At 40.0% G+C, this 25,050-nt stretch overlaps 1 protein-coding gene across 2 annotated transcripts in view; it reads right to left on the bottom strand.

The window, feature by feature from the left end:
• Window positions 1–3,984: 3,984 nt before the first annotated feature.
• The window catches only part of LOC125889278 (synaptoporin-like), a 32,447-nt gene continuing 11,381 nt past the window's right edge, over window positions 3,985–25,050 (bottom strand). Inside the window, exons 1-5 of one of the 2 annotated variants that reach the window (XM_049577130.1) lie at window positions 12,010–12,136; window positions 9,487–9,611; window positions 8,381–8,579; window positions 7,646–7,837; window positions 3,985–5,627 (exon numbers count right to left, since the gene is read on the bottom strand). In XM_049577130.1, the coding sequence (XP_049433087.1) occupies window positions 5,376–5,627; window positions 7,646–7,837; window positions 8,381–8,579; window positions 9,487–9,611; window positions 12,010–12,033 (792 nt within the window). In that variant the 5' untranslated portion in view covers window positions 12,034–12,136 and the 3' untranslated portion in view covers window positions 3,985–5,375. Of the gene's footprint in view, window positions 5,628–7,645; window positions 7,838–8,380; window positions 8,580–9,486; window positions 9,612–12,009; window positions 12,137–25,050 lie in introns of those variants that run through there. The other variant, XM_049577123.1, reaches the window with a different exon arrangement.

Below are 25,050 nucleotides of genomic sequence, written 5' to 3' on the forward strand. Positions count from 1 at the left end.
TGTTTTTGTCTTTACCTTTATGTGACATGAGGCAAACTAACTTTACCAAAAAATGGATAACTTTAAAATCATCAAATAAAGCATGAATGAGGGCTACATCCTGAGGAAAATAGACTGAAAGAGTGTCTTTAAAACAACAATCACTGTGCAATATGCAAGATTATATTTTCCTTAAGCTGTGCAAACAAGTCTTAAACATTGTCACCATTTGCTTGAAAATCAGCAGTCGGTTCAGCATTTGGCATTATTACCTCTGTTCTCACATTTCAGTTATTTATACCAACTTAAATGTTTATTGTATATTTAATATTTAATTATATTTTACTGAACCAACTCGACGCTGCATGAAAGTCAGCTTTCGACGCCTCAAGGCTTATATTTCATGAAGTCGTCGAATAAAGTGACTTGAAAAAAGTACTTTTATTAGGCGCCTCGATTAAATTTAAGCCATGAAAATCTGTGGGGCTGTCAGGTCAAGTTTTTGATGGCTCAAGGCTTAAATTTGGTTAAGTTGTCAAATAAAATGAATATTAGAAAGTAGAAAGCATTTTAATCGATGCTTCAACTGAATTTAAGCCATGAAAGTCAATGTTTGGGGCTCTTGAACTTTCTAGGCTGAAATTCAGTTGAGGTGTTGAAGAAAATGACTTGGAAAAACAAGTCTTAAAAAAATGTTATTTTCTTACAGTCTCCATGATGAACCAGTCAACAAACTCCACTGGTGTCCTCTTTTCGGTGGTTACTTGGTCAGTTTCGTAGAAATTGTCTCGTGAAAGTTTCTCCTCTAAAGTCTCAGAGTGAAATGATCAATTTGAGAAGTGTATTGTATTTATACCGTTTTCGTCGGACTCCATGGCAACCAGCTTCTTACGTCACCACTCACAGACCACTGCTAACTACATTACTATTGACATTTTTCAAAAATAACAATTTTTCAGAAATAACATCTGTGTTTATGTTTAAAATGCAGTAGCTAAGTTAGCTGGCAAAGTTGTTAGCTGCAGCTAGCTTGGTTGTTTTGCGGTTAGCCGCCATGTTTCTATTTTTATTCTATTATTTCTATTATTACTGTAAATATGTTTCAGAGAGAGTGACTGACAGGCATTGTGCTGGACCTGTGTCACCTGCTTAGTAAACACATTCAATTTAAACGGTGTGTTACATGACTGTCAGCTAGCATACTTTATATCACTACCTGTAATAACACCTGGTCAAACTGCGTCAAAGGAGGTCAAACTTCCATATTTGTAAACAGAATATATCGCTAAAGCATTTTTACCTGGTGGGATTACTGCATGAAAGTCAGCTTTCGACGCCTCAAGGCTTGTATTTCGTGAAGTCGAAGAATAAAATGACTTGAAAAATGTATTTTTATTGTACACCTCGTTTGAAAGTCAGCTTTTGGGGCTCTCTAGCTTTCTCAAAGCTGAAATTCAGTTGAGGCGTAAAAAAATTACTTGAAATAAGTTAAGTATTTTCTGTAACGTTAAAGCCTCAAGTGAGTTTCAGCAACTAAAGTCTGTTGGGCTGTCAAGTCAAGTTTTCGACGGCTCAGGACTTAAATTTGGTTACATCGTCAAATAAAAATGGCTATTAAAAAGGGAAAAGTATTTTAATCGACGCTTCAACTGAATTTAAGCCATGAAAGTCAGTTTTTGAGGCTCTCTAAGTTTCTAACGGCTGAAATTCAGTTGAGGCGTCGAAGAAAATGACCGAAACAAAAGCAATATTAAAAACAGTTAAATATTCTTACAGTCTCCATGATGAACCAGAACTGGTGTCCTCTTTTTGGTGGTCACTTGCTCAGTTTTGTCGAAGTTGTCGAGTGAATGTTTCTCCTCTAAAGTCTCTGAGTGAAATGATCAATTTGAGAAGTGTCTTGTATTTATACAGTTTTGGTCGGACTCCATGGCAATCAGCTTCATACGTCATCGCTAACAGGACACTGATAATCTAACGGGACTGGCTGGTAATTTAAAGTATTGACATTTTTAGAAAATAAACTGTAGCTAGCTCGTTTTTTTTGTGGTTAGCCATGTTTCTATTAGGCCCACTGTAAATTTGTTTCAGAGAGACAGCAGCCCCCTGGTCTGACTGACAGGCCTTGTGCTGGACCTGTGTCACCTGCTTAGTGAGCACACTGAATTTAAACGGTGTGTTATACGACTGTCGGCTAGCATACTTTATATCACTACTGTAATAACATCTGGCCAAACTGAGTCAGTGGAGGTCAAACTTCCATATTTGTAAACAGAATATATAAAGCAGGTTTACCTGGTAGCTGTTTCAGTGCAGCACATAGATATCTCATGAGATTATAAGGGGCAGTGGGCCCTGCATTATTGTGTGTGTTTGTTTGTTTGTTTGTGTACCCTTATCTGATTCTTTGCACAGTGATAAACTAATATGGATCATCACAGCTTCATTGGAGGTTTTCTGTTTCATGGTACTGTCATTGCACTTGATAATGCTCTTAATGTGCCTCTCTGCGAGATACTTTTCTTGCTGATCATTCCCAGAGTAATGTCACATATGTATCCTCCACAATCTGTTGTGCCATACTGAAGCTGAACAATACTGTATTACTCGTTCAACAGAGAGATGACCAGAAAATACAATCCCTTGTTTTAGTAGGCATTAGTAGTCTACACTGATACACTTGGATGCTGTCTTGCTCTAAAGGAAGCAACTACCTCAGATCTGGTGACCAATCACTGCTCTCCGTTCCACATAAACAGATAAAAACTAAAGGTGAGGGAGCATTTATTTGTTATTGGTCCTAAACTGTGAAATAGTCTCCCACTTACAGTTGGATCTTCCCCCTTCATTCATGTATTTAAAACCCATCTAAAGATCTATGTTTTTTCTAGAGCTCCCTGATCATCATTATGATGACATACCCAACCACACTGCTTAACACGTATTTTATTTTGTTGTTTGTGCAATGCTGTTTTTGCTATGATTACGTCGAAACGTTGCATGCTCTGATTAATTTTCCTTACATTCTCTTATCTATGACTATTTTTATTTGATCATTCATGTGTGAAGCACTTTGGTCAGTGCTTGTTGTTTGAAATGTGCTCTATAAATAAATCTGACTTGACCTGACTTTACTACAACAGACTAGGAAATGTTCAGTCCCTTGGTATTGATGGACAGCAGCCACAAGGTGGCCTCATTATCACAGTTTGTGTTTTCCATAGGCTGATATTTTGCAGAGTATACCACTGGGCAGTTGTGGCTCAGGAGGTCTGTGGTTTGATCTCTGGCCCTTGTAGTCTACATGTTGAAGTGTCCTTGGGCCCGACACTGAACCTCAAACTGGGTGTATCTGAATGCTTATCTGATGAGCAGGTGGGACATTGTGTGGGAGCCTCTGTCACAAGTGTATGAATGTACATGTGAATCGGTGAATGGTGCTTTGAGACATGCTGTATAAATGCAGTCCATTAATTTTACCATCAGCACTATTACGATTAATAAATTGTTGGTGTACTAACTATTCTCTACAAATTAATTATACATAAGAAAAACCCTATTTCAATATTGGAGCCTATGTTTCTGTGTACGGCATGTTTGTCAGTGTACAGTATAGTTGAGTTAATCTGTGTGGCAGTGAAGATTGGTACATCAGATGAGGTAATGTACATAAAGGTTGGTCTTGTCTGGAAAATACTACACATCTTTGTTTGTGATGATGACCGACAGAAAGAGAAACTTAAACACCCTGTCACTGTGAGCCCCTCATTGTACCTGACAGTCTCTTATGAAACATGAAATGCCCCTCACCGATGATTCCTGTTTCTGTGAAAAGCAAGGCAACAGGTCAAAGGTCAGGGGTCAACCACTCTTCAGGGCAAAGTAGTTGCAAAAAATCAGGTGTAGCCTACAGTGCAACAACTAAGAGAAACTAACTTATTTTTCGTAGTTACACATACATTTTCACACTGAGCAAACACATGGAGCACAGCTTATTTATGGGCAAATGTGTTCATCTTTATTAGCATGAATGCCTGTAAAATATCCAGACTCATGAACTAATTGCAGGTGCCAGTAGTACACATTTATCATGGATGTCAGACTACTATACATACATGGATGTTCAATCTGCTTTAACACTGATGCAAGCTACATGCTTAGGTCAAGAAACAGGGTTGCACAAGTCATATTAATGTAAACAAACAGCACCCGAGCATCATCCTTTGAATAGTACTATACATGAAAAGCACAGATTTTTAAAATTTGTACAAACCTGAATTGTGTTTCTTAAAGACAACAAAAGCTCGAAATTGGTTATGTACAGATGAGCCCACTACTCACTAGTCATCTGTTATCACTGTGGTACTGATGTGCTTTTTTGCTGGGCTTTAGCAGTGTACTGTAAATGGAAACTCTGGACATGCTTTAGAGAGGTATAACTTAAGTTCATAATTTCCCAGTAGTCTGAGGAGAGCATAGAAAACAGTCACAGTAATTTGTAGCAAGAGCGGCCACTTGTAAACAATGAGGGTGACGATCACCCTCTTTACATTATACACATGAAATGACAGTGTGGTATTGTCTGTGCAGATGCAACTATGAAGTGGAAACCATGGGGACAGAAACAACATGCTGCAATGGTTGCATACTGTACTTTTGTCGTGCACAATCCCTGTGTAGTGTATTTTTCAGTTTACAGTTATTGCTTTACATTTTTTGACTTTCTGACATGATCGGCGTCAGACATGAGTTGGAATGTGTTTGTTCTTACAAATATAACAGAAAATTTTACGAAACTATATTCTGAATCCTGAATTAGAAATACCCATTATCAAAATATAGTTTCACTTAGATTAGAAAACAATGTGCATATCATAATACTGATCTAAATAAACTTTCAGTAATGGGCAGTGTGATTTTTGTAAACTTCCAGAGATAAAATGCTTTTTTTTGTTTACTAGTTTCACAGAGAGCATATTAGCACACATATGACATCATGCACTGAGTCAAAACCATTTCAAAACTTTAAGTATTATATTAACACAGAGCACTTTTTCCTTTCACAACAGTGCAAACCAGTTTGAAAAAGACATCCAGTCATAACGGTGACTGTCAATTACCAAGCACAGAGAGCGAGAAACCGTCACATATGAGTTTCAAACTACAAGAAATACAACATTCAGCAAACAACACCTCTGACAGAGAAGGAGTAAAAGACTATATCTAATAATTTTGTACAATACCCGACAATACTTGTATCTACAACTGGTGTACTTCGACACCTTTGATGCCTTTTTTATGACCATCTTTTTTGTTTTTTGACAAACTTTCCTCGTCTCATATTGATTGCCCTGGTTTTAAATGCAGTAGTGCCCTCACAAAGCGAAAAGGCACAGCTACATTTGATTGGAGTAGGAGGTGGGCCCTCCCACCTGGCTGTACTCAGACGGCTGGCCAAGGTTTCCCTGGGTGTTGTAGCTCCCTGACTGGTCAAAGCTTCCCTGGTTGTAGGGCTGCTGGTTAAAGGTGCCGGACTGTTTCTCAGATGCACCGCCTGCTAACCTTGCACCGCCCTTGTGCCAGCCAGTCTCCTTGAATACAAACCAGATGTTCCCAGCCCAGAGAACAAAGTTGAGGAACCCAAAAGCCTGAAGAGAGGGAGAACAAGACAAAGTTATATTAAGTAAATAAAAAATTCAGCAATGCATATTCTTTTATTTTTATATATTTATTTTTATTCCTATGGATGGTATTGTATTCTTCACCTACTTCATTCAGACTTGAAAATGTGTTTTGGAATGGTGTGCCTCTTTTTTTTAATTTTCATATCATCCATATATTTGAATTATTAAAATGTATTTCCAAGTTTATCTTTTATTCAAAAGAGATGGACTTTTTCAACTCCTCTTCATCCTCTCTACACATCAGCTTCACCTGACAGTTCAGCCACTTTCATCTTTTACTCTTCAAATGACAGTTCAACTGCTTTCACCGCTCACACATCAACTGGCATTTAAACGGACATTCATAACTCCTGACACTACCAACCCTTTCAGGTCTTAAAACTTCATCTTTGAATAACGACAAAAATCTTCTTCCGGATCTTGTTCACGAGTGAGGGTCTGACTGAACACATTCATTTAACTTTATACAAAAAAAGTCTAATAATGATCAGTTGTTTTTTTAAATCATGCTCTACCATACAGTTGATTTCTCCTTTTATGATAAAGGTAGTGCAGCTAAGCTAATGTAATTAAATTTGACTATATTTCTATGGAATTTAAAAAAAAAAAAATCTTAGCATTCATTGTTTTTAAATTATACATTTAATGTTATAAGATATATGCTGAGATAATTTCATAAGTATGATTTTCCTGCTGTCAAGCTGAACCAAATGGTTAAAATGTCCTGTTACGGTAAAGGTAAAGGTGCTGAAATAATAAATTTACATTTTTTTCTGAAATAAAAAGGATGAATGTTTACTGTTATAAATACCATATATTTAATGGTATATCATATTTGATAGGAAAGAAATTAGTAGATTTTCACCTTTTTAAAGATGTTTTCAAACTGCTGCTTTAATGAATATGTAGAATTAATACGTGGAAATAATACTAGTACAACTTTAATGGTAACAGTAAGGACTATATTTGAAAAAAAATATTGTGTCTGTTTAAAAAAATAAAAAATATTGATTTTTTTGTTATTATTACCCCAAGGAAATAAAAAATGCAAAGAAAAAAATCATTGCTTTTTTCTTAGTGTGGATATTGAAGGACTTGAATTGAGACTTGAATGTGACTTGTTATTTGCAAAACAATGCCTTGTCCCACCTCTGCAATTTACACCAACTGCTTTCAGTGCTTACTCTTCAGCTGAAATTCCAACTGACGTCTTTTAGTTCATACACTTTACGTGACGTCAATTTCTTTCAGGATTTCCACATTAACTCAAACTTCCTGCTCGATCCATCACACGTCAGCTGACATTTCAACTCCTTACAATGCTTTTACACTTCATCTTCATTCAGTCCAGTTCAGTTACACAAACTTGAGGTTCTTTCAGTACTTCAATTTTAACTGCCATTTCAGTTTCTTTCAGTGTTTGCATTTCAGCTGACAATTCAACAAATCAGCTATTTAAAGAAGCTCTGTGTGAAAGTTGTCTGGACACTGTCTCAACATGTAGGTGGCTAAGCCGGCTAGCAGCTAAAGGTGCTAACCCCATAAACACCTAAAAAAACAGCAACAGTGTTGACAGAGCTAACAATGTTAACCAGGGGGAAACTGGAGGGTGGGTGCTACGCTTACATGATGACGCTGTAGTGGTAACTGCAGTATGAGAGCAGTGCAAAGTAGTGGCAACAAGCTAGCAAATGGGATACACACATGCACTTACATGTACGTGGATCAGTTTACGACAACAAACCATAGAGAAGCTTAGATTACAACACACACAAAGGGAGAGTGACTTCATTCTCTGCTCAGGAGGCCATTACTCTACTATATCTTCACATAGCAGATAGTGGTTTGCTGCTATATAATGTCACATACTGAAACTTAAAAATATTTCAACTGCTAAATTTCAGCAGTGAGAAAAATCTGCCTTTATGTGGTTTATAGACTTATTTCGCCTGGTGTTTGGGACACACATCCTGTGAACCTACCACTGAGGTGTTGAGTCCGGACCAGCGTGGTCCATGCACAGAGCCACACTTGTTGGTCTGGACTTTGCAGGCGGAGATGAGGAGCTGAACTTCATCTGGATCAGTGGCCACTTTCACATCAGACAGAGCCTTGGCCCAAGCAGAGGAACTGACCAGCCACATGAAGGAGAACACCACTGTCACCACAAAGTCCTGATGGTGTGGAAGGGAGAAAAGACAAAGTGCATGGAAAATAAGGCCAGGAAACCACGACATTAGGCCTACTTAAACATCACTTTGTGAAAGTAGTGGTTAAATGTACAGTCTATAATTCTTCTTCTTTTTGCAGAGTCGGTACAAGATTGAAACAGAGGAATTCAGTTAACTAAGATTATCATATAATGTCCAAGATTTAGGGTTAGGGTCAAATCAGAAATTGTTTTTTTTTTAATATTTGAAATCTAGTGCTCAATCCTCGGCAGATGTTCATTTGGGCATCCTTGACTTAATTCTCTCAGCTCTTATTTATCTCTGTGTGTGCACACAGCCCTGCAGTCTCATGCCCTTTCATGGGGGTTTTGCGGAGCATTTACCTATGCGGATTAGGATTAACTGACACACAGTGGGATTCATGATAACAGGAACACACTTGTAAACAATTCTACTGTTTAAAACATGTCATGAATCTGAAGAACTTTTTTTTTTTTAATGAGTAAGATATTGGTGAATGAGACCCTCAGAGTCCACGGCACTCACAATGAGTGGTCCTCGGTTGTTTTCACGGTACTTGTTCTGGAAGAAGATGTAGACAATGGTGGCCATGAGCGAATACAGGAAGGCAAAGACCGCAATGGTGACAAAGAACTCTGCAGAGGATGAATAGTCTCCAATGAGGGACACGCGTTCAGTCCTAATACCCTCACACGCGGGTGCTTCAAAGGACACCTGGTACAACCTGGAACACACAGAAGGAGGTACGGGGGTCAAATCCTACTCACTACACACAGAATATTTTTCCCAAGAGATCTTCAAAGTCTATATGATGATATAGAGTATTTCCTGTCTTTTGCCTGTCTGAAATCTTCTGACTTTTAGCACAATACTTAAGCAGCTGGTAAAAACTGGAAGCAATTATTGTCACAGCATGTTCTCAGATGAAATCAATAAATTCATAATTTTATGTTTCTTTACAGATTACTGAAAGGAATTCTATTCACTGCAATTCTATCAACTTTTGGGAACCAAATGCCTCTGAATCTAACCCAAATGTTACGTTTATGAGTCAGTTCACACAAAACAGAAAGTACATATTGCCTCATTCATCCCAAGTGGTGTCCTGCGATACAGATAGTTTCATTTTTATCTGCTGCTTTTAAAGAAATAGTCCCACAACCACCTACACATGTTATTTTTGAATTCACTAACCTCCTACATTATGTCACACAGACCTGCAGATATCAGGCTACTGTGTGTCTCCAATCTGATCATAACCACTTTTCTTAAATATATTTACTATGCTAGCGAAAGCATCATTTTTACATAAAAGAAAAATCTTGATGCAGATTTCCGGTTAACACTGAATTGCTCTTAACTCTAGTGTGAGGCTACAAGAACATTTTATTGTTCAGTATATTTAAAATGACATTAAAAAGTCATATTGATATTTGCAGTTAAAGTCACATAAAATAATTACTATTCCATGCAGACACCTAAAATGGGGTCGATACCTCAGAGGGCAGACAGAGAGATTACTTTAATAACTGTAATAAGCATAAAAATGACGCCGCAGTATTAGCATCAGCCTAAACACAGGTTCAAACTCCTGCCATCAAACTCTGACACAATGAATGAGGTCCACACACCTGAAGGGATAAGCAAAGTCGATGCCAATGCTGAGGTTGCTTCTGGCCTTCTCCATGCAGTCCACGCTAACCCGCAGCTGCCCAGAGTAGCCCCCACATGTTGCAAATGCAAAAATGGCAAAAAGCTGCAAAAAGGAAGAGAAAAAAAATTAGATGCCATTAGATGTCTTAAGGGAAAGCATTGATGAGGAAATGGGATGTACAAACTACTGGGAATGAGATTTTTTCTTTTTGACCACGAGTAAGTGGACACAGAACACAATAATGTTGCCAATGGTTTCATTACACTTGTCCTTAATAGACTCAGTTTGACATGTATTCTTGATTACATCTCATTACATTTTAACATTTCAACAACAGGTCAGTATCACAGCTCCTGTACATTAAAGATTCAGTGTGTAGGAGTTAGTGGCATCTAGCAGTGAGGATGCAGAATGCTAGAACATGACAATGCAAGTGGCGCCTATCTAGAGCCACTGTTTGGTTTGACCACTCTGAGCTACTGTAGAAATAACATGTCAGACTGGGAGAGGACCCACTCTGTATGTGGATATAAACGGCTCTGGTACACAACAATTCTTAGTTTCAGGTGATTATAAACTAATGAAAACACAGTTATGAATATTATATTCCATTTCAGGCAACAGATGCCTCTGATTTCTAGACACTGGACCTTTGAAGCTTAACAGAACTACAGTTGATGACTCTTTCAGAAAAAGCAACAAGTTTTTAGTTAACACAATTTTCTCACTGATTGTGTGCTTTTCAGGACACCCTACAGTATCTTACACTGCAATATAAATGGTCCCTTGAATGCTTCAGTTTTGTTGAATACTTGTATATTCTGCAATATACCAGTATGTCACATGTAGTGTGAAGCTTTTCACTGAGTTTGATGCAAAGCATAGATTGTATGTGTAGACTGAATACTATCTCTACATACTGCATTTTGCCTTTTCTGTCCTGCATCTTGATTAACATTACTAGTCAACTCCACTGTGTCGGCTCCATCTTGAAGACACTTTATTTGCACTGTCATACAGGACAGACACCATAAAGTGCTGCAGGAGTGAGTGGACAACACAAGCGTTAGATACTTTCACATTTTGTTCTACGACATCAAATACATCAGTCAATACCCCACTCGTGAACTTTGAAGCTTTTATGTGGCTTACCAAAGGCAGCTGCTAACAAGTGGCTAAATGAGACTACAGAACATCATCACTCTGAACGTGGCATTACAGCCTGGTTGTAGTGGTGAAATTGATGTCATGTGACTCTGATGTAGTTCAAGTAGAGCCTAATATTAGCTTTTACTTCTGGCAATTGACTTTAATCTTCAAAAATCATAAAAGTGCTGTTCATGTTGCTGAACAAAATATATTTTCTGCAATAATCCAAAATATAATGAAAAAAATTCCAAAGGCTTTTTGATGAGGGAACCAGGGCAATGATAACTTTTAGTAAGAGCTTTTAGTACAGTTTGTGGATACATTTTCTGATTCACACCTTAATTTAATTTTCTGATCTTGCACCTGTAAAAGTTTTTTGGATGTGTTACCATCCCCGCTGCACTCAACTGGAGTTATAGTGGATGTCTCCAACCATGGTAAATGTACTTGTCTGTGGGCAACTGAACTGGGTGATAATTCTCTGTGGGTTTGAGCAACATCTCTCACTTTACACATAATAAGTTGATCCAATGTCAATATAATTACTGCAGCTTTAACAACACATCAGTTGAGCTTTACATCTCAAAACTGAACCACAGAAAAAATTAAAACTGTAGGTGGAATGAATTTCTAGTAACAAGCCCAAGTAGTGAACAGTGAGTATCAGCAGTCCCAACATTTATACATTTTGCTCACAGACATCTCAACAATTTCTCTGCCGTGAAGCCAATTTAACACCAACTGATAGCGTTTTCGCCACATCAGCACATGGACTACAATAGCTGCAGTGAGCGTGTGGGCTGAGCCGAATTAGGACAGACGGAGTCTCGCAGTCTAGAGGAAGAGATCCCTGTTTGTGCTCCCTTCACTGGTACCTGATGACTTCACCAACATGCTTATTTTAAAAAAAGAAAAACTGATGTTCATATTCTTCCTTGAGCAATTGCCATATTTCAAACTGGCCCACAACACAAGCAATTATTCCTCTTGGACTATAAACTGAAAGACAAAGGAGAATCTGAACTAAACAGAGCAAGAAAATGTTATCTAAGTATAAATTATATGACCAGATAAAATATTAAAGTCTATAATGTAATCTGACAGATGAAAATGCATTATCAAAGTGTTAGAGAAGGAAGTTGGTGATTACAAGTAAGACAGAACCTCGCAGCTTGGCTTTTGTTACAGGTAAAATTTAAAAAAACTCTCATTATTAGGTCCCAATTTTAGTTATAATGCCATTATTACAACAGTTTGATGACACAAATAACAGGTAGAATGATCACATATTGAAACACTACCCACAGTGTTTGTGGAAAACCTGTAGATACAACAAAAAACTTGAACTTACCGGAGCAAATATAACCATACACATTGAGGACGGGAAGATTTAATCCAGCTTTGCTATGCTACAGGACTCCCAGAAGCGTACTGGTAAGGAAACAGAAGCTGGAAGAGGCTGCCTGAGGAAATCACGGTAATGCATGTGTGTGCGTGCGTGTGTGTGGGGTGTGTGTGTGTGTGTGTGTGTGTGTGTGTGTGTGTTTGTGTGGCTAAGTATAAATGTTTACTACAACCTATCTAATGTCTCTTCATCCCTCTACTGTTCTGCCTTCTACCTACAATCTAAAAGTTTAACCTTCCCTTAAAATGTAGTGTAAGACTAATTAAGTGTCTGTTTGCTTAAGTTGAACCTCTTAACACACACAGTTGGATAACTAAAGCTTTAATATTAAAACTAATAAGGCTATGGCCCCATATTTTTTTTTAAGATTAGTCATTAGATGCAGTTTCTGGAGGCAACACTGGACTACACATCGCTGTGTGCTCAGTTAATCTCTTTATTAGTGTTCCTCTCCTGCTAATCTACACTAATGCGGTGTCATTTGTACTCATGTTTGGTAAAACAACATGAATGATTAATCAACCTCTCAGCTCTGCAGCTGACAGAAACCATGGCTGGGATACCTGATTGCAAAAACAGGAAGTGGTCTAGATTAATTATAGACACATTATACAAACAGCAGCAGATCAATTTATAGCTGAAATGCAAATGTCAAATAGAGCAGCATGTGCATAGATGAAAAATGGACAGAAATTAAAAAACATTGCTACTTTCAGTGACACCAACTGGAGAAACTGCTCTGTAGTTTTATGTCCTCTGTCCCTGTTAAAAGTCAGGGGCAAGACACTTTCAGCTGGTTACAACCTCAGTTTGTTTAGTCAACCTTGAAGCAGAAAAGAAATGTGAAAATGCATTGTGAGAGGTAGAGGGCTGAAAACCAATGCTGCTAAAGATGCGTGTGAATGTATTTATTGGAAAGGATGCAACATCAGTTATTATTAGTTTCATAAAAATGCAATGGATTGAGTGACTCAGTTTCACCCCAGTCTCTGCATGTTTGCCCTGCAGTGCAATAAGATCATAGACTGTATAAAAATACTGAATGTGGATGCCATGTTGTCACCCTTTCATATCACCTTTATAACTCAAATCAATTTAGGGACAAACACAATTTGAATACACATTATTTATTTAATTTAACTACATTTTTTATTTTGCCTGTTGACATAATGTATATTCATTGTTTGGGGGGGGGGGGGCTTGAGCCATTATGTCAGCGACACCAGGCTGCATAGCAGGAAAACAGCACTGTGATGGTGACTGTAAGTGCAACTTAAAATTGCAATGTAAATCCTAAACCATACACCTCAAGGATAATTAGATGGATCTAAGGCAGGGATAGGCAACCTGCGGCTCAGGACCCACATGCGGCTTTTAGCCCCTCTCCAGTGGCTCCCTGTGACGTTGACAAAAAATGATATGGAAATTAATAACAGGTATCTTTTTAACATTTTAATTTGAATTCTTCATTGTTCTAGCCCTAAAATGATTCTTACATTTTCCATTTATATAAACGTGTCACCTGTTCGCTGAATATTACAAAATATGTTTTAATATCTTGTTATAGATATATCTCGTTAACTATGTGCATCACATATCTACAGCCTGGTGCTTTTTCCTAAAAATCTGCCAAATTTTAATAACGATGGCTAGTCTTGAATCTCCTTAGTGAGGCTAGCTATTGATTCCAAATCCAAAAAGAAAACATCTCAGGAGAAAATTGAGAATTTAATAGTGTGTGGACAAATTTGTTTGCTTTCACTGCTAATGCTGCAAAGCTCCTACCAAATAATCATACATAGCCCACTGCAGAGTAGCTACTTTGTTGTAAAACGTATTAATGGAAGCTCATTTCGACCAATTAGGAACCAGACCAGAACTGGCACAGTTTTGTTTAACATTTTTTGGGCCCTTTTGATAGTGAAGGTTGCTGACCCCTGTTCTAAAGTAACACAAATCAAACTGATGCGTGATGTGAGGATTTTATACTGCCACAATTTTACACCTAAAAAGTCAAATTCTGTTTCCCTTGTCAGTATTGTTTCCCTATAGATCTGCCATCCACGGCTGGGGTTGGGGCTACGGTTGAATGCAGCTGGTAACTTTTATCAAAATAACTTTGTGTCATATTTGCTAATTGGCACAAAGAAGTACATGAGACAGAGAAAACAATTATGTCCTACCTCCTCTTCCTACTGCCTCTAATGGCATTCACAAGGGTCAGACCAGGGCATGGTCAGCAAGAACCAATCAGAGCCAAGGAGACTCAAGGACAGCTGTCAATCATGTTGATTGACATATGAATCAAGATTCTGTAAATGCATTGCCTGATTGTTCCCTCAAATGTTACCGTCCATAGATGAGTGTTTGTTTATTGTATGTGAGTGTTCAATAGTCTTACAGCCAGGGGAAAGAAACTGTCTCTGAATCTGGACATCCTGCTATGGATGCTGCAGAACCTCCTGCCAGAGGTCAGCATGGAGAACAGTCCATGGTGGGGGTGGGTGGGGTCAGAGGAGATGCGTTGGGCTCTGGTCAGGCAGCGCTTATGCCCAATGTCCCGGATAGAGGGGAGCGGTGACCTGATGATTTTCTCCGCTGTCCTCACCACTCTCTGCAGAGACTTCCAGTCAGAGGCCTTACAAGCCCCAAACCAGACAGAGATGCAGCTGGTCAGCAGACTCTCGATGGTGCCTCTGTAGAATGTAGTCAGGATGGGAGGGGGGAGTGAGGCTCTCCTCATCCGTCGCAGGAAGTGCAAGCGCTACTGTGCCTTTTTCGCCAGGGAGGTGGTGTTGAGGGACCAGGTTAGTGTGTTGGTGATTTGCACTCCCAGGAACTTTGTGCTACTGACGACCTCCACCGCAGTGTTGTTGATGAGGAGTGGTGTATGACTGGGCCGAGATTTCCTAAAGTCAACAATGATCTCCTTTGTCTTGTCAACATTGAGGATCAGGTTGTTGACTTTACACCAGTTCACCAGATGTTTCACCTTGTCCCTGTAGGCCAGTTCGTTGTCAGCCTGGATGAGGCCCACGACAGTTGTGTCGTCCGCAAACTTCAGGAAGTGGTTGGTACTGAATCTGGGACGACAGTTGTGTGTCATCAGGGTGAACAGCAGGGGGCTGAGAACACAGCCCTGGGGGGAACCAGTGTTCAGGGAGATGACGCTGGAGATGTTATTGTTCACACGTACAGACTGGGTTCTGCTGGTGAGGAAGTCCAGTAGCCAGTTGCATAGGAGGGTGCCGAGGCCCAAGTGACCCAGTTTGCACACCAGCTGCTGAGGGATGATTGCATTGAATGCTGAGCTGAAATCCAGAAACAGCATCCGCACATGGGTGTTTTTATCCTACAGGTGTTCCAGGCTCAGATGGAAGGCAGAGGAGATGGCATCCTCCGTGGATCTCATACTACAGCTAAACAGTACACTAAAATATATTTCTCAAAACATTTGAGGTCAGAAATAGGCAAAGCAGAATCTCAATTCATATTTGATTAGCTCAGTTTGAAATCATTGACAGCTGCGTTATGCCTGGTTCACGCTACACAACATTTCTGTCCTTTCTGAAAGTCACTATGTCACATTGCACAGTTGTGGAGTCATAAAATCGTGCCGTGACTTGGCCGACAGACATGACACACTACACGATAGTCCACATCACTTATCCCCGGTCGACTTTCACGACATGTGTGATGTCATCAGGTTATTCTTATCCTATTTTTATTATTACTACTATTATTTCACTGTCACTGTGTCTGTTCGTGTGCCAGCTGAAATGTTGTTGTAGTAATGTAAAAAAGTGCCACCACTGTTTTGTCTTATTTAGAATATAGTGACAGTTTCAGCAAATACGGAAAAAGAGTGAAAAGTTACAAACTACAGCTTTAAGGTCAGAGTTCATGGCAACACAAATTAATGAAGAAACAGATGCTCAAACATCAGCTTATGGGGAACAGACTTTCTGAATAAAAAATGAGAACCACTGCAAACAAGTTAATTGCCCAGGGACCAATATGTCACAACACGTTTAAGAGGTAGAAACATTTAAGACTGGTGAGTAGAGCTGCAACGGTTAATCAATCACTTGTTGACTATCAAATAGATTGCCAACTAATTTGATAATCGGTTATCTATTTGGGTGATTTCTTTAAAAAATGTAAAAATTCTCTGACTCCAGGGGTACCCAGTGACCGGTGGTTAAAGGCAAAAAGCCCCCCACAAAATAGTCTCTGACTCCAGCTTTTTTAATGTGAAAAGTTTCCAGATTCTTTGTTCGTCTGTGACAATAAACCAAATATATGTGACAATAAACCAAATATCTTTGGGTTGTGGACAATTGTGAGGATGTCATCATGGAGTTCAGGAAACACTGATCAATATTTTTCACCATTTTCTGACATTTTATATACAAAACAACTAATCAATTAATCAAGAAAAAAATCGACAGATTGATGAACAATAAAAATAATCGTTAGTTGCATCCCTACTGGTGAGACTAGGTGAGAAATTTGAGACTTACTAAGGAGTAAAGGGAGTAACTGGTGGGAAGACTGCTGCTGACAGTACAGACAGCAGCTGGTTGACAAGTTCACGTATCTTACGAGTTAATATGAAAGACTCAAACCAAAGTAAGGCTCAGCCACACAAACAGACTTCTCATTATAATCAACAAACACAAACATGCAGCAAATACATAATCACAGACACACACATCCAACCAACCTTCTCACACACACACACACACACACACACACACACACACACACACACACACACACCCTGCCCTTAATATGCTCTCTCTCTCTCTCTCTCTCTCTCTCTCTCTCTCAGTGGAGTTTTCCATATAAAGCTCCCATAGCCTCAAGACTTCTCACAACCATGATCACCATAATCAGACCTGATGCCTAGTTAACATGAGCCTCCCCTCTCCCATATTACAAGCAGCTGGACGCACAGCTTGCCAGCAGCTGGGGAGGAGATATCTTTTGTTTGAATGCCCCTCAGCCTCTGGAGGGCGCTATTTAATAAGCATTATTAGATCATTCAGCCACACTACCCACATTCATCCTGGCAATATCAGTGAGCATGTTATTGAAGTGTATATAGATTAAATGTGCATGTTTGTCTCAAGCATGTGTCTGCATTCACAATGTATAAATATGCACTAAGCAGAACAGCGCAAATATGTGCCATAAATGTGAAGATGCACTTATGAGCCTGTTGCGTACAGACAATACAGCGAGTTAAATTAAATCTGGCATATGTCAATATGCACACACAATCATCTTGTCACCACAGAGTAGCCTACTTTATCAGTGTAACATTTCTGGGTCAAAATATCAGCACATGCAGAATACAATATAAGTTCCCCGCTATGCAGACAACACCCTGCTGTATATCTCAGAGAGGTGCTGGCTACAGTTTGGTTACTGAGATTGTTTTACAAGATGGGGGGTTGATTTTCAAGTGATGCTACCATTTTATCACATTTAGTGTTGTCATGACACTGGAATTTCTAACTTTGTTACAATACCTTAAAAAAATATTCAATTCAATACCAAAGGGAATACTGACATTAAGGACATGAAATTTGAAGTTTTTCTATTTTGGGTTAGTAGCAAAGATCAGCAGAATGATTGTAATAATAATAATAATAATAATAATAATAATAATAATACATATACATGTAGCAAACATTACCAAAACGGTAGCGCGAGAAAATGTGTATTGAAACCATTTCAAATATTAAGAATTGATATATATCAATAAATCCATACTTTCAACAACACCAATCACATTATAGGGGTAATATAATACTGGTACTTTACAGCTTTACTATAATGATTTAAAAAACAACAGAGATGGTGTTGACATTTCAGCATTTTTGTCATTTTCTTTTGACTTGGTCTTGCTGTATTTTTCTTGCTTAATCATTTTTTATATCTCTTGCCCTATACTGTAGGTTATTTTATTACTGTTCAATTCAATTTTATTCATGAAGCCCAATACCACAAATTACAATTTGCCTTAGAGGACTTTAGAGCATATGACATCCCTCCATCCTTGAAACCTCACAGTGGAAAAGGGAAAACTCCCCAAAAAATCCCTTTAACAGGAAAAAAATGGTAGAAACCTCAGCAGGGGCAACTGAGGAGGGATCCTTCTCCCAGGATGGACAGATGTGTAACAGATGTTTTGTGTACAGGAAAGATCAACATATTAAAATTACAGTAATCCACATGACAAAATAATACATAGAGGGAGGGTGAGAGATAGTGAGAGAGATTATATTCTTAAATATATGTCTGGCTCATCTTTATGCATTTTCTAATTTAAAGAGATAACATTGTGGGAATATTCAGACCAATTAGTGAGTGTAAACATCACATTACCATGGAAATGTGACCCCAATTTAAACAGCACATGGGTTTTAATCCCACACTAATAAAAGTTTTATATCAGTCATAAAAAGATAACAGGCTCATTTTGGAAAATATAAGTGCCCTTTTCTGGTTGGATATCATGTATCACAGAGAAACCACAGTTTTATCAAGTCATCTTTAATAGCATACTAATGGTTGCATGTCATATGAGATTTTTCAGGAAGGAAGATTCAGGATGTGGTAAGAAAGACTTTTAACTTGCATTTGGTCCATGTTTCCAAACAGAATGTATTTTGTTCTCACAACTTTGATTAGACCATTTTGATTCTCTTGTCCATGTATGGCATATGTACTGTCACTTCTGTCTGCTCATTGGTCTGTTTGATGAATTAAACAAACAGATTTTCTGTTTACTGACCTCAACGACTATCGCATCAGATCTGGCCATAATAATGGCAGAGACTCTTGGGGAAAACAAATGAAGTCAAATAAATCAATAGGCTACATAAGAAAATGCAGTCCATAATGAGAAGGTTAAAAACATGTTAGCCATAAAACTCACCTCTTGAAAACATGGTGCACTGGAATATATTATCAGGTGGTTTATGCCACCTTGTGGCTAAAAGCAAACATTAAGCTGACGACAAACCATCCATCACATCTTCATGTAGAGCAGTGCATTGATCTCTTTGTTATTATCAAATGATTGCAACATTGAGAGGGATTCAAACCAAAGACAAAAAAACAAAAAAAAACATCTCAACAGATGTGAAATAGGATCCGTGTCTGTTTCTTCACATTAAGGTTTCTTGATTGTTGGTTACTGCTGAATGTTTTGAACTGCTAACAGGAGGCACAATTGCACAACAGAGGTGATGCTTTGCAAGAATAATCTGGGTCACAAAGGGCTGAGCTAGATGCGGCCGGGTTAGGTCAGACCAGATCAAAGCCAAGTGCTGTACAATAAACAGAGGGTTTGTTTCCTGCAGCTTGAAGCCTCAGGTGGAGGCTGAATGGCACTTTACCTGGCTGTCATGGTGCACAGCTGGAACCTCTGTAGGGAATTCCTCTACTGAAGTGTTTTTAAGTGATTAACTCTCTTTAGCCTCGGTTGGATTTAAGGCAAGATGAGGCCACAAACAAACACACAGAAATGTGCTCCCACACAGATGTGCACGCACGCCAAATTCACAAATGCAGCTAAATCACATGCAGCTAAAAGAACTTACAATACTGTACATGTGACTGTGGCATGTGCTTATCGGAGCAAACAAATGGTAGAAGAAAAGTGACCAGAAGAGCGAGAGAATAAATACTCCCTCCTAATTATCACAAACACCCCCAGATAAACATCTCTCTCCCTCTCTCTCTCTGTATGTCTATACTCTCTCGCTACCGGCTGCAGCTGCCTCCTCTCCCTGTGATTTTCGGCTCGGGTTTAGCCCCTCTCATTTCTGGCTGGGGCCTTTGAACAGGAGAGCGTGGCATTGTGGAAGGAGGGTGGGTGCTAAGCCCCGCGCCCCCGTGTGTTTATCTGCCTCTCCCAGCTGGGCTCCTCGGGGAACAAGAGAGAGAGAGGGGGGGGGGGAAGCAACAGAGAGAGATGGGTACAGAAAGAAGAAGAAAGAGAAGCCAGGGTACAGGAATGAAAACCGTCTGCAGTGCAAACAAAGCTCTGAAACATCTCCCTATTTGCCCTCTTCTCCACTGACCTACATGGCATTCATGATCACAGCACTAATGTAAGGACCTTAATTTGGTTAGGTATATTTGCACTTCAATCAGAAATAAATGAATAAAACTTGTGATGTTATCTACAGATTTAGGTGAGTGAATAAGGATTAGAGTGCAAGGAATCTGTCTGAAGAGACTTAAATGTAGCTTGAGCGAGGTTGGAGGCTCAAATGGAGACATGAATGAACACTGTAGAAGAGCGGAGGCTGGCTGAGGATTATGAAACTGATCCACAGGCTTCAGGGCTTAAACGCCAGCAATCAGACCTGCTGTCCAATACAAACAGCCCTCCATTGTGAAAACCAGGAAAACAAACAGGGCGTAGTAAAAAGATGAGCCAGGCAGAGAGGCAATATAGAAAGTGAAGTGGGCAGAGAAGAGGGTATTTCAGGAATGGTGGCTCGGTATAATGAAGAACGTTTGGCTGTAAAATAGCTGAAATAAGTGGGATGACAAGAGAAAACGGAGGCGCTGCTCAAACAAGAGGACATGATAAGAGTGGCAGAGGAAGCGACGGAGGTAGCGCCAAGTGGGGAGGTGAGGATCACGTTAAGTGGCACATGGCCTAAAAGGTGCATTCACTGATGAGCTGCACTTGACATTTTCGCAAACAAGACAAAGATGCCAAACACACACACCACGTCCACCTGCTCTATTCAAGCCGATAGGAATCGTTGCGGTGTCAAGTGGCTGCCTCAGGAGGAGAAAAACGCCTCAGATGTTCAGCCCCTTTCCCTGCCTGACTGAGAGGGGAAAATATCTAGGACACTCTTTATGAAGACAGAAAGAAAAAGAAAGATGAAACAGAGAGTGAGACAGAGATTGAGAAAGAGAGGCATATATCTTTCAAATTGCTTATCCTCTTCTATAATTTAAAATCAAACTACTCTTGACAACTACACAAACCAGCCTCATGGAGTGTGTGATTTGAATATGGGGCAGATAAGCATATGAAGCAGGGCAGATTATTTAGTTGTGGGATATTTGAGAAGCACCTGTAGGTTTGCATCTTCTCCTCATACTAGGAGCTGGTTTGACTCAAGGTCATTTTAACATAGTACTCACAAAAAAAATCTTTCCGAATAAAGTTAAATTTTACATGAAGTGACTGAAAGTAAACACAGAAATAAGCCTCCTGAATTAGCTTTCGTAGCTAACAGCACAGGAGTCTACATCAAGGAAAACTCAAACTCAAACTTAAACTAACTATCAATCATTAGTAACCAGAGTCATCTAATGATTTACCACACTGGCAGTGAAAAGGCTATTCACACATCTTATGTGCCTACATATCAGTATGAAAGACCTTAGTTAACCCGACACACAGCTTGAACATTTTCCTGTTTCTTTCATAATATGACCATGCATTACTTTCCTCCAAAAGGGAACACGGTGTTGGAGATGACACAACTGTTCTCTGGTCTATAGAGTGCCCAAAAGAGTCCAAAAACCTGGAAATGAATTAGCATTTTAGCATGCCCAGTTCCCTTGTCTCTAAGTCAGTTGGTTTTTATAAATGGGTTTTTGGTTGGATGCTGAAATAAGGTCTGGGTTTGTATAAGCTTAAAGGGACAGTGCACCCAAAAATGAAAATTCAGCCATTATCTACTCACCCTCATGCCGATGGAGGCCCTGGTGAAGTTTTGGAGTCCTCACATCCCTTGCAGAGATCGGCGGGGGGAGCGGCTAGCACACCTAATGGCTGACGGCGCCCCAAACTAACGTCCAAGAACACAAAATTGAAACTACAAAACATCTTAAACATGCTCATTCGAAGTGATCTAAGTGTCCTGAAGCCCCGACATCAAAAGTTGTTTCGAAAAACGTCATTTGAACTCTGTTTTTAGCCTCACTGTAGCCTGTAGCTCTGACTGCTTCTCTGTGCTCTGTGCTCCGCGTTCACGTGTGCGCCCGCTTGCGCGAGACCAGCGAAAGGATGAGCTTTGCTCACCCGTGTTTACATCACGTGACACGTGCACCGCAGGGAGAGACAACAGTAACCACATATCCGAGACCAACGCCATTGTCCGCCTGAACTACGGTAGAAATGAATGACTTACTCCTCTGAAAGCCTGCCATCTGGTCCTGTGGGCCTCTGCCTTTTCTTCCAGTTGATCTTGGGGAAGTAAAAAAATGTCTCCAGAACACCATGGGTCAGTAGTGCTGGAAACTCAGTGTGATCGGTGATGCACGGTCTCTGAAGAGCAGCAGTCTCGTCAGTACTGATGTCCAGATTCTCAAGTGCAGGCACCGCCAATTCCCAGTCTGAGCAGCAAAGACTTTCCTCATCCGTGGGCATTGCTTTGCATTTGAAACAACTACACCACCAGGTTTCCAGTGCTCGACTCCGGTATTCTGCGGCTGGCTGAGGCTCATGAGCTGCGGCAGCTGCTTCGTCCAGTAGCCTGAGTTCCGTCCATATACTCGGGCTCAAACAAATACGGCCCAACAAAGAAATGTTGTTCCTCCTCAATTTCAAAGGCTTCAGACATGTTGGGCTGTCCTTTGCTAAAAGACTGTAGTGCAAATTATCTTTTAGCTTTGTGGTTACTGCTGTCTCCCCCTGCGGTGCACGTGTCACGTGATGTAAACACGGGTGAGCAAAGCTCATGCTTTCACTGGTCTCGCGCAAGCGCGCACACATGAGCACGGAGCACAGAGAAACAGTCAAAGCTACAGGCTACAGTGAGGCTAAAAACAGAGTTCATATGACGTTTTTCTAAACAACTTTTTATGTCGGGGCTGCAGGACACTTGGATCACTACGGATGAGCATGTTGGAGATATTTTGTGGTTTCAATTTTGTGTTCTTGGACGTCAGCCTGGGGCGCCGTCTGCCATTAGGTGTGCTAGCCGCTCCCCCTGCCGATCTCCGCAAGGGATGTGAGGACTCTACAACTTCACCAGAGCTTCCATCAGCATATGGGTGAGTAGATAATGGCTGAATTTTCATTTTTGGGTGCACTGCCCCCTTAAGAATCTTTCACGTTTTGTTCCACGACATAAAACATATCAGTAAATACCCTGCTGATGAATTTTGGAGCTTTAATGTGTCTCTAAAAAGGCGGTTGCTACCAAGTGGCTAAATGAGACTACAAAACATCAACACACCAAACAAGGTCTTAGAGCCTTGTTATAGTGGCGATGTTAAGACATGAAACCCTGATATAGTTAGTTTATAGCCTAATGTTAGCTTTTTACTTCTGGTGATTGCACTTATAGACTTCAAAACTCATAAAAGTGGTGTTGATTTGTCAAGATCGTCTTGTTGTTTGTTTGCCATAGGGCTCTTTTCCTGCAATGATCCAAAATTCTATGGAAAATCCCATAGGCTTTTTGACGGGGGGGACCAGGGCAACACTAACTTCCGCGTCAGCCTACAGAAAAACGTTATCTCTGCAGCACTCCATAGCTTGGAAACAAAGCCCTTCTATCTTATTTAGGACATAGCAAGAGAACAAATTAGAGATCTGTGTTTTTGGATTGCAACTAACTACACAGCAACACTTCAGCATAATGTTAATAATTTCAACCGGTTTGTTTCATGAAGAAATTTGGACTTCCTCTGTGTACACTGTTACCATCTACATGGGATGCTGGATTGTTTCCACAGAAGGGGGTGAGGTGATGAGAGTACACCAGCCCTTTTTGGTTCGTTCCCACCCAGACCATCAGTGTTGCTTCGTGCCCTTGATTCAAGCCACCTGAACCTGAACCCCGCAACCTGGAGCCCGTACCCACCTGATCCACAGATCGATGATTCTCTGCCTAACCTCTATCTGGCAAAGTTAGCCTGGTCTGTTCAATCACCTAGGTTTGACCTTGAACTGCTGTTATTTCTGAGCCACTACAGCATGTCTCCTTCAAATTCATTTATGTCACATAAATCATTTCCCTTCCGCTTTTATGCATTTAGCTGTTTTTAGGCTGCCAATTTGTCATATGGTACTGTGGCCTGCGACATGTGAATTCATGCTTGCATATTCATACAGTTTCTCAATTCATGTGCCCGTGTTTGTGTGTGTGCATGGCTGCATGTGTGCCTCAGAGTGTGTGACATCTCTGTGCATGTGTGCCTTGTTTAAGGACCTGGATGTGGGTATGCAATGTGTATGTATGTGAACGTAGAGTAAAAATATCTCCCTCTCTCCATTCAGGCAGAAACAACAGCCAGAGTCCACACACACACACACACACACACACACACACACACACACACACAGAGTCTCACTTGCTCTCGCTGCTGCAGTCCGCCAGTGTGCAAACATGAGCAATTTTACGCCAGCTAGTTGAGTACAAAACAACAGGACAAACGCAGATCAGGAATGGAAGCACAGCAGGGCGAGACTGAAGAACATTTAAACTGATCTTTGACATAAGAGTGATGGAGGGACATCACCCTAACTGACATACTGTTGTTGAGGAATTGGGGAAAAAAATACTAATTTTGTCATTTTATTCTTTTTCATTCACTCAAACATTGTGAAAACGCTTCTTTTCTTTAGCAGTCATCTTGTCAATTTACTATGACATCCTTAATTCCACACATAGCACAAATGTTTTTTTTCTTACTCATCATACAGATGTGCTTATGCTCAGATGATACTGATCTTTGCTGCTACATTAGTGAGAAAAAACCCCAACTACTTAACTGACTACAGAGGTTACACAAAGAAGCGACGACCACAAGCCTTCATGTGAAAGCTGTCTGATCTTTGCTTCAGTGGCAGCACCACAGAACAAAATCAGTAGCTCATTTAGCGGCGGCTAATCCCTTCCTGCACGGGGAGCGCTTTGTGCCCTGCATAGCCCAGATTCATCTTTCCCACTATCTCTCCGCTCTCTCCCTCTGTAAGCTTGACTGACC

The sequence above is a fragment of the Epinephelus fuscoguttatus genome, linkage group LG1, assembly GCF_011397635.1.
Source record: "Epinephelus fuscoguttatus linkage group LG1, E.fuscoguttatus.final_Chr_v1".
NCBI classification, from domain to species: Eukaryota; Metazoa; Chordata; class Actinopteri; order Perciformes; family Serranidae; genus Epinephelus; species Epinephelus fuscoguttatus.